At 41.5% G+C, this 10,739-nt stretch overlaps 1 protein-coding gene across 2 annotated transcripts in view; it reads left to right on the top strand.

Moving 5' to 3' along the window:
* The window catches only part of TMEM154 (transmembrane protein 154), a 56,569-nt gene extending 51,774 nt beyond the window's left edge, over window positions 1–4,795 (top strand). The window contains exon 7 of one of the 2 annotated variants that reach the window (XM_023227669.3): window positions 1,127–4,795. In XM_023227669.3, the coding sequence (XP_023083437.1) occupies window positions 1,127–1,142 (16 nt within the window). In that variant the 3' untranslated portion in view covers window positions 1,143–4,795. The remainder of the gene's footprint in view (window positions 1–1,126) is intronic. The other variant, XM_023227676.2, reaches the window with a different exon arrangement.
* The last annotated feature ends 5,944 nt before the right edge of the window (window positions 4,796–10,739 follow it).

A 10,739-nucleotide genomic window follows, 5' to 3' on the forward strand; every position in this document is an offset into this window, starting at 1 on the left:
GAGATACCAGATCTGTTGATCATCGTTCAAGCACTCCCTTGGAAGCAGAGGTCACTTCAAATAGAGACCTGCTAGGATGTGAGTGAAGGGAGTACAGAACTAAAAAGAGAAACGTGAGGAAGGGAAGTGCCACCTGTTTTCCAGGAGAGTTGGTGGAGCTGTGAGCCCACCAGGAAAAAGCTGTGGAGCCAGACACTTGGCAAAGACAGCCAAGTTAGAAGCAAAAGACCAAATCAGCCAACAGTGTGGTCATGTTCAAATACCATGTTGATCATTTATGTCTGCTCACACCCCAGGATGCCCAATATTTGAATTCTAAATGACACTGAGAAGGCCCCTCCAGCTCCTTTGTAGGTATGAACAAAACGAGCTATTGAAGACATGCCAGGACCACAAACTCTTGAGAGAAAACGACATGTGGAAAATTAGTTTTAGAAAAAGGCAATTTGGCATGTATTTGTAGAGAATGGGATTAGCTTGATTAAACAGGGAACCCCCAACTCCATCTGGTTCTCTCTGCATCAGCGCTGGGGACGGCTGTGAGGGACAAGAGCTAGGGATTATTTTTTGGCTCTCATGAATTTCTTCCTCAGGAATCAAATGTAAAATTCAGACTGACCTTCATTTCAGAAATTGTAAGCTGGACACCACTGGCTTCCTGACGGTTTGTGATCTCTTCAGTCACCTCCACAATGGAGTGACCAGCTCTCTCTAGCTTCTTAGAAATATATTACTGTTGACCGGGTGTGGTGGCTCACGCCTGTAATCCCAGCACTTTGGGAGGCCAAGGAAGATCATGAGGTCAGGAGATTGAGACCCTCCTGGCTAACACGGTGAAACCCCATCTCTACTTAAAAAAAAAAAAAAAAAAAAAAAAAACTAAAAAAAAATTGCAAAAAATTAGCTGGGCGTGGTGGCAGGCCCCTGTAGTCCCAGCTACTCGGTAGGCTGAGGCAGGAGAATGACGTGAACCCGGGAGACGGAGCTTGCAGTGAGCCTGGATCGTGCCACTGCTCTCCAGCCTGGGCAACGGAGTGAGACTCCATCTCAAAAAAAAAAAAAAAAAAAGAAATATATTACTGTTTTTTTGTGTGTATGTGTGTGTCTGTGTGTGTTTTTTTTACAGTGATAATGAATCCTAAACCTGAATGGCGCTCATGTTTTCCAAGAGAAGCAACCCCTGAGGGAGTCTGCTGAGCCTGCCAACTGAGGATGAAGAGGATACAAATTTAATTAATTTCAAATCAACATAGACACAAGAACCTTTTGCTGTTTCTTCCAACGCCCACTCTTCCTAATGATGGCATCACTTGCACTTGGAAGAATGTGCAATTGAGAAGTACTAGGAAAAGGCCTGGCTGCCATCCATCGCTGCCTCTGAGGGTGGAGAAGGAGGCGGGTGATGTGCTCACTTCTGATCAATGCGCGTTGCCTCCTCTCAGCCACCTTCTAACTCACTGCACTCACTCTGCTCATGCTAAATGTTCGTCACCTTTCTGCTTCATTCCTTAGGGCCTAAATCAGGAAGCCGTTTTATCAATGGTTTCCTTTTGGGCCACTAACCAGCTTTGGATAATTTCCTCTGATTATTCAAGTCCTCGGACAGGTAAACTGCATTCAGCAGAACTTTTCTCAAGGAGTGTTATGTCATGGAAAAGACACCAAACACAGCAAGTGTTTTAATCAATACACCATCCCAGGGGGTCAGTACGCTCTGCCTGCCAAGAAGACACAGTGAGAGGGTCCACAGTCCTGATGAGATGGCATTTGGTAACTTGTAGACCCTGACATGGCCAGGTCTGGTCACCCTTAAGAACTTCTCAGAGAAACTAGGAATCTTCAGTGAAAGAACTTATGTACTCCTCAGCTGAAATTCCCTTGCTTGTCAGCATTTCGGCAAAGCTCACACTTGTTTCACCATACCTCCCTTGGATGTGACATGTGGGTAGGAAGTATGTGCAGGTAGGAGTCATCTGTCAGCCTTCTATGTTTCAGAGATCCTGAAGGTGGTTTGAAACAAACAGAAGAGGAGCAGGAAATCTCTGTGCCTGTGGCAGGTATCACTCGTCATGCTTAGCATTCTCTCCTGCCAAGCTGGGATAAGCCTCATGTCCTAACACAGCACCCCAGGAGGTCTCTGTCAGTCCATCAGAGATGACATTCTATGTGGTATTTTTGACATCCTTGTGCTAAAAGCAATGGCACAAAATGGAAAAGGGCCCATTGACCACACCCACTCCAATAAAATCGATCTCCATTTATTCCTTAATTTTCTAAATCTGACCCCTTTAAATCAATCTAGCAAATTGAGAGTCCTCAGCTCTCCTTGGATACCTGATATTTTATTTCGAGAAAGACAAAGAAGGAAAATATTATTCATTTTACTACCCACATATAAACCAAGAGGAGATGGGACTACCCCAAACATTTGCTGCTCAGTTTTGTGTCTTGTGCTTGAAAGTCTGCCCTAATGTATAACAAAAAGTACTTGTCTCCTACCTTTTGGGATCCCTTTAACAAGTATTTGCCTTCTGAACTACGTGGATAATTTCAAAGGCAGAGTTCCAGACCAGAAAGGTCTTTCCATACAATGAAAGCTGTAACTAGCTGGTTGTGTTTAACCACTGTTATCACGCTATCCTGGGACTGCATAGAGCTTTGACAAAAGACAGACTTCATGGTACATAACTTCAACAGATTTGTCTGTCATATTCTCACCAGCACATCTGAATGAGGCTTTGTGTTTTCCTTGCTCTCTTGTATGTTCCTTTTCAACTCATGGCCCACAGTGACTCTCAGATATTTATGCCAAAATTGCAGACAATTGTTTTCTGAATCATAACTTGTCTATTTTTCTGCCTATGTGTGCTACTTCCAGTTTGTTTCTCATCAACATTTTGACTCTCAGAAGAGCCTCCATTTGCCTCTTTCTCTCTTTTGGTATCTAAGATCTTGGAACACTTGGGCCTTTACATTTGATCCAACCCTATCAAATAATGAACTTTTAGAAGTTCCGAGAAGTATCTGGGGTCCTGGAATCTCATGTTGATGAAGTCATATTTTATAATATGATAAAAATATTATCATTCAGTATTTACATAATTCCAATTCTAGAAGAAGCAAATTTCAGCGACATGTCATTGAGTTTTTATTTGGTAAAGCTATACTTGTGCAGTGTACAAATCACTTTTTAAGAAGATGCTTTGTTCTATCAAGGTATATGAAGTTAGTATACGGCCACAACAGTCAAGCCTCAATTCTTGTACCTTGTGTCTTTTTATTACCGTTTAATCAATAGATATCATATGTTTATGACAGTTTCAAGAATTGTTTTTAAACCCAAACTTAATTTTATGTTTCAGACTATTGTTAGAAAAACAAAACAGAGCAAAAAAAAAAAAAAAAAAAAAACAAAAAATCCCTCACTAATTTGCCCTAATAGCCAATCAGAACAAAATCTGACTTTAGAATATTTAGCAGATACGTAAGTTTGATTGCATTTTTGTACCTTTTAAGCAAACTAGGTTAACAACAACATAGCCTAGTCAAACTTCTCAGGAAACTTGTTTTAATAAACATGTAAAAATACCCATTTGTGACTCTTGACCCAGTGGTGTGACTCCTCCCTCTGGGAAGGGCTTTGTTACCCAATGCAAGACCACAGCCTGGATCCACCTTGAGGTAGGTAGCTCCTGGATAACCACAGCAAACAAGTGTGATAAAGATGAGTAAAACTGGTCTTGGGAAAATAATTTCATAGTTTTTTATTCCCAGCTATGCTATATAATACAGGAGAACCAAAAGCTATAAAATTATTTTATTTTATTTTTTAGAGACAGGGTCTCACTCTGTTGCCCAGGCTGGTTTCAAACTCCTGGGCTCAAGCAATCCTCCTGTCTCAGCCTCCCAAAGTGCTGGGATTACAGGCATGAGCCACTGAGCCTGACCAGCTGTAAAATTATTATATTCATTTTCACTATGTGCTACTTCTCACCTTTTTTTTTTTTTTTTTTGAGATGGAGTCTCACTCTGTCACCCAGGCTGGAGTACAGTGTCATGATCTCGGCTCACTGCAACCTCTGCTTCCCAGGTTCAAGCAATTCTCTTGCCTCAGCCTCCCGAGTAGCGGGGATTACAGGTCTGTGCCACTATGCTTGGCTAATTTTTGTATTTTTAGTAGAGATGGGGTTTCACCATGTTGGCCAGGCTGGTCTCAAACTCCTGACCTCAAGTGATCCACCAGCCTCAGCCTCGCACAGTGCTGGGATTACAGTTGAGAACCATTGTGTCCAGCCACACCGTGACTTTTACTGTAATCTCTGGATATTTTATGTAACATACCTGGGCAATAGGGCTTATGGCAGAATTGGCCTTCGTGGTACAGGCCTTCCAAGTTCCAAGTCTCATTTTTAGTCAGCCTTCCTCCATTCCAACCCCTGGATCCACCAGTTCCAACAGCCTGGATCCACCTTGATACTGACAGCCGGGCAGATGCTTCTGCTGATCACTGCAGCTCTAGCAATGGAAATGGATGTATGAAAAAAAATATTTGTCTGTTCTTTTATTTTGGTTGTTTAAACTATTAATTCACATCATCTCTGAAAAAAGGCCTTATGTTGACTAAAGAAAACATAGGCTTTAGTTTCAGCTTCTGTCAGAATTAATACCAATTCTGAATCTGGTGGAGTGATAAGACGTGGTTTCATACTGGGAAGACACTGCTGAAATTCGCCTTGTGGGAGAACATGGAAATTTTATACTGAATTAAATTAACACATGTGACTTTTCACATTCAGAGACATTCAGGATGAATTCTGGGGTTTCCATTTAATAGCTCTAACAGTCAGTCCAGAACAACTTCACATACAGAAGCATTTCTGCTATGTGACAATGACCAAAAGAGTTCTGTATATTAGTGTCGAGTGGAATTTGTCAAATTGCAGAACCCAGACAACCAATTGCCTGAATTACTATTTTTTGTTTTTAGCAACTCTTTGGCTTTATCTTGATGCTGTCTTGTCTGGCACCAAAGTTTTATTTCCCTCTTAGTCCTCTTGGGGATTGTTTTTGGCTGTTTCTTTTAATTTTTCTTTTTTTGAGACAGGGTCTCACTCTGATGCCCAGGCTGGAGTGAAGTGGTGTGATTATGACTCACTGCAGCCTCAACTTCCCAGGCTCAGCCGATTCTGTTACCTCAGCCTCCCAAGTAGCTGAGACTACTGGTGTGCACCACTAGGACCGGCTAAATTTTTGTGTCTTTTGTACAGATAGGGTTTCACCATGTTGCCCAGGCTGGTCTTGAACTTCTAGGCTCAAGCAATCCTCCCACCTCAGCCTCCAAAAGTGCTGGGATTACAGGCATGAGCCAGCATAACTGACTGGGATTATTTGTACCTGGACCTGGTGTTTTGTTTTATTTTTTTGCCCTATGACCTTTTCTAAATAACATATCATGTTCTTGAGATAGCAGTACATACAATTATGTAAAATAGAGCTTTATATGAACTCTGTATATGCTCTAAGCTCTTTTTGAATGATATTTTAAGAAGTTTCTAAACCCAAGTGCTTAAGATAACATGAAGACGTTAATTTCATGAAGACTGTACAAGATTAGAAGTACAATGTAGACCTGTTTAGGACAAAGGTGGATGGGCTTTGGTGTTTTTTTACAACCGGACTTCAGGTACAGAAGGCTTGGGTAATGGTACTCCTCAGTTCATATCACCTTATCATTAGTCTTCAGTATTTTGTAAATAAGAAACTGGACTTTTATGAAAAGCATATTCTTAACAGTTTTCCATTTCCTTTTTTTTTTTTTCTAAGATAGGATCTTGCTCTGTTGCCCTGGCTGGAGTGCAGTGGCATGATCTTGGCTCACTGCAACCTCCGCCTCCCAGGCTCAGGCGATCCTCCTGCCTCGGCCTCCCAAGTAGCTGGGATTATAGGCGTGTACCACCTCACACACGGCTAATTTTTGTATTTTTAGTAGAGACAGGGTTTCGCCATGTTGGCCAAGCTAGTCTCGAACTGCTGGGCTCAAGTGATCCGCCCACCTCGGCCTCCCAACATATTGGGATTACAGGCATGAGCCACCGTGCCCAGCCAGTTTTCATTTCTTTGGTCTGCATGTAAAGGACTAAAGGAATGATATGTAGCTATTACATTGCCACAAACAACATTTTTCCAGTGTAAAAATCAGTGGAGAGTAAGCATTTTATTACTTTGACGTAGATGAAACACCTGAAATTATAAATAATGTCAGGAACATGTGAAAACCCCACATGTTTAATAAATGCCAGCTTTCAGAAAGAACAGAGATTATAGGTATTCAACAAGTTGAAAAATAATGTGGTAGATCAGTAATAATCTAACAGATGTATGTGTTGTATTTAAAGTTAACTGAAAATTATGTTAAAAAAAAAAACACTGTGTTTGACTTTCTTTTGTTTTACAAGTGATGCAAAGTATCTGCTGAGAACGTCAGTTAGATCATCAGATGTCATATTTACCACTTAGCTTTTGTCCCAGCAGCATATAAAGTCTACCTTGTAAGCCTCATGTAAGAAATGGTCTCAGCCAGTCACAGTAGCTCACACCTGTAATCCCAACACTTTGCGAGTCCACGGCTGGTGGATTGCCTGAGCTCAGGAGTTCAAGACCAGCCTGGCCAACATGGTGAAACCCCATCTTTACAAAAATGCAACAAATTAGCCAGGTGTGGTGGTACTCACCTGTAATCCCACCTACTCAGGGGACTGAGGCACAAGAATCACTTGAACCCAGGAGACGGCAGTTGCAATGAGCCAAGATTGTGCCACTGCACTGCATCCTGGGTGACAGAGCAAGATTCTGTTTCAAAAAAAAGAAAAAGAAATGGTCTCACTGCTATGGATTAGAACTAATTTGTAAAATTATCAGAATTTTAAGACTGATTAAAGGTTTTAGGTGTTTTTCTCCTACTTTGCATACTGAGAATAATATTTATAGTATTTTTCCAATATGATTTACAATTTTATAAATGTCAGTATACATGTATGCATATAAATTATTCCCAACTCCATGTTTTTTTAAATAAAATAAGTACATGTTTGTGTGCTAAATTGCTCATTTAGCAGTGATAGACTGAACAACATTTATATATTTAAAAATAAAGCACTATAAGATAAGAGGAATGAATAACTTCTACATGAATTTCTATGTAATTAATGAATATCAATATTTAGAATAAAAGTGTATTTGAGGGTAAGATATTTGTTTACTAAAATGTTTTATTTACTATGAATAGAGGTGAATTGTGCATCTTTCTAAGGAAAAGTTCTTTTAATTTCTGTGTCTATGAAAAAGAATTTTTATCTTCATAATTGTACTCTTTTGATCCATATAATTCTTTAAATAAATAAAACAATACCAATTCAAAAAGGGACCTGCTTTGTATTAAACTGTCTAACCTAAAAATTAAGTAGACTTTCTGCATATCTAAAACATATTATTACATATTCTTGTCTTTATTCTTCCTTACAAAACATTTTTAAATGAAGGAATGAAATTTTAATTGTTTATGAGAATACAACTTTTAAAAATATTTCTAGTAGGCCAGGTGCAGTGGCTCACACCTGTAATCCCAGCACTTTGGGAGGCTGAGGCAGGTGGATCACCTGAGGTCAGGAGTTCGAGACCAGTCTGACCAATATGGTGAAACCCCATCTCTACTAAAAATACAAACATTAGCCAGGTGTGGTGGCAGTCGCCTATAATCCCAGCTATTGGGAGGCTGAGCAGGAGAATTGCTTGAACCCGGGAGTCGGAGGTTGCAATGAGTGCCAAGATTCAGCCAGTGCACTCCCGGTTGGGTGACAGAGTGAAACTCCGTCTCAAAAAAAAAAAAAAAAAAAAAAAAAAAATTCTAGTAAAAATAGAACACAAGAAAACCTTCTCTTTTTTCCTGAATTTTTTTTTTAATTTTTTCTTCATGCCTTTAATTTTAACCTCATCTCACACCTTGACATTAGAAGAGAGCAAGGCTGAATGGCAGATTCATAAGATGTAGATTACATGAAGACTTCCTTGAATAAAGATTTATTCTTTCAGCTCACAAAGACCAGTCAGTATTACTGACAAACAACAGGCAGAAAGATTTCTCCTAAAAGTCTCAACTAAAGTTAAACCTGGTCCATTATGGCATCAATCTACCCTTAGAAACTGATACACAGTGTATTTCCTCCCTGTTTTAACTAGAACTTAGCCAGACTGGAGACAGCATGGACCCGAAGAGCATGCAGTCCCACAGAGTTAGGGAAAGGATGCATCTTGACTAGCATTCATCATGTGGATCAGTTAGGAATTAAGTTCCTAATTCAAGGTGAGCTGGTATGGCTGCTCCCTGGTCATCTAGGACACAAGTCCCTTCTAACTCTTCCCCACCTTCATTAGTACAGGGCTTCTTTCCTGTCTTGCCACATGATCCAAAATGATGGTTGTAACTCCAGCATGACATTCACAAGAAGGAAAGAGAGGGAACCAGCACAAGGGTGAGCCTCCCAAGTAGGTCAGCCACTTTTAAAGAGCTTTCCTGCCAGCCCAGTGAAGCAACTCTGCTTACATCTCATTGGCCAATCTCTGCAAGGCAGCAGGGAACAGTCGTCTCTATGGTTGGCACATTATCACTTCCAACAATAAGGGCTTCTGTCTCACAAAGTGCTGGAAGAATATTGGGTATCTGAAGAGGTAGCCACCCTGGCCAGAAGGTGCTAAACCCTAAACATACATCATCTCTTTTTAATCCTAATAATATACTTAGGAGGTAGGTTTAGAGAACTTATACCTTGTTCCATGTCTCCCCAGCTCCAAAGCACAAGTTTTTAATCACTGCACTGCACTGCACTGCCTCCCCTGTAATTAGCCATAGGAAAGTGTTTTAAAAGGCATCACTTGGCAGGGTGCAGTGGCTCACGCCTGTAATCCCAGCAGCTTGGGAGGCCGAAGCAGGTAGATCACCTGAGGTCAGGAGTTCGAGACCAGCTTGGCCAACATGGTGAAAGCCCATCTCTACCAAAAATACAAAAATTAGCCAGGTTTAGTGGCACGCACCTGTAATCCCAGCTACTCGGGAGGCTGAGGCAGGAGAATGACTTGAACCGGGGAGGCGGAGGTTGCAGTGAGCCAAGATCACACACCATTGTACTCCAGCCTCGTCTAAAAAAAAAAGAAAAAAGGCTTCAGTCATTGTCAAGGACGCCTGAAGGTGAGCATAGCCTGAGATAAGAAGTAACAGAGGCTGCAGGCTGAGATAAGAAGGAACAGAGGCAATGAAGGCAGGACCCTAGGCCCAGAAGCAATGGTCTATCATGCTGAGAAAAAAGCCAGGGCTTAGAATAGGGGTGATAAGTAAAAAGCCTAGTTTTAAAATCTAAGTACTAGCAAAGGTTTGGTCACCAGGTGAAAAAATAAAATTTCCACTTACTAGAGCTGGAGTAAACAGCATATGATCCCCTTTAAGGCTGCAGTGGAGAGGCATGTCCAGGGACTCTCAAGTTAGAGACAGGTGTGTTTAGTGCTAGAATTGGAAAGACATTAAAGCAGCCTGGAATGTTGCCTCTTCACAGCCATAGTCGTGCTGACTTGCAGGATACCCCAGCCTAGAATGTACATAGGACTGTGGAGAACAGCAAAATCAGCATTGCTTGGGATTCAGCCTGAGCTCAAGTGGCCCACCCCGGAGGCATCCAGTGTTCATACTTCCCAAGAGAGAAAACCTGACTGGATGGGTGTTTCAGCCATCTATTGCTGTCTAAACACCTCAAAACTTAGCAGCTTAAAAAAACAACACTCATTTATTTTTCACATGAATCTGCAATTTGCATGAGGCTCAGTGCAAGTGGTTCAGTTCTCTCCCACGTGGCATTCGCTGGGCAGTTCAACTGGAGCTGGGAGTCCCACTTTCAGATGACTCACATGGCTGGCAAGTTTGTGCTGGCTGTCAGATAGGAGCCCAGCCAAGCCTGTGGTCCAGGGGCCTTGGCTCTTACCATGTGGGCCTCTCCATAGACTCCTTGGGCTTCTTCACAGCATGGCAGCTGAGTTCCAAGAGCAAGTGTCCCAAGAGAGTAAAGTAGAAATGCATGGCATTTTAATAATCTACACTCAGAGATCACATCGCATCACTTCTGCCATACTTTATTGTTTGAGACAGTTACAAAGTCTACCTAGGTTCAAGGTGGAAACCCCAGATAAACCCCATCTGTCCTTGGAGGTGTGTCAAAGCCACATTAGGAGAAGAGTAAGTGGGATAAGGGATTTGTTGCAGGCAGCGTTGGAAAATGTGATTTGCCCAAATTGGTGTATCTTCATGCAATATCAAGGAAATATATTAGGTAATTTCGTGTTCAGGATCATTGTGGATATTTGACCTCCCCTGAATCCAGTGCCTGTATGCTCTTTGGCTTGGACACAGACCCCTGATCCAGTAGTCTGTGGTAGGTGGTAGAACTAGTTTTACCAACTCATGAGTCATAAGCCATGGGACTGAATGGGTTGTAGGTGAATCAGACACATAGAAATGTATGACTACTCTCAAAGCCTGAGGTTAAAATGGGAGCAGATTAGACTGAGCACCTTGAGGACAGGGATCAGTCTTACTTATCTCTGTATCCTGAAAAGTGCTTGGTGCTACTGAATGCTCAATAATAATGGAAAAACCAATTATTTAATGAGCTAGGAGTTACATATCCTCTTTCCTTGAG

This window comes from Piliocolobus tephrosceles, chromosome 3, assembly GCF_002776525.5.
Source record: "Piliocolobus tephrosceles isolate RC106 chromosome 3, ASM277652v3, whole genome shotgun sequence".
Taxonomy (NCBI): domain Eukaryota; kingdom Metazoa; phylum Chordata; class Mammalia; order Primates; family Cercopithecidae; genus Piliocolobus; species Piliocolobus tephrosceles.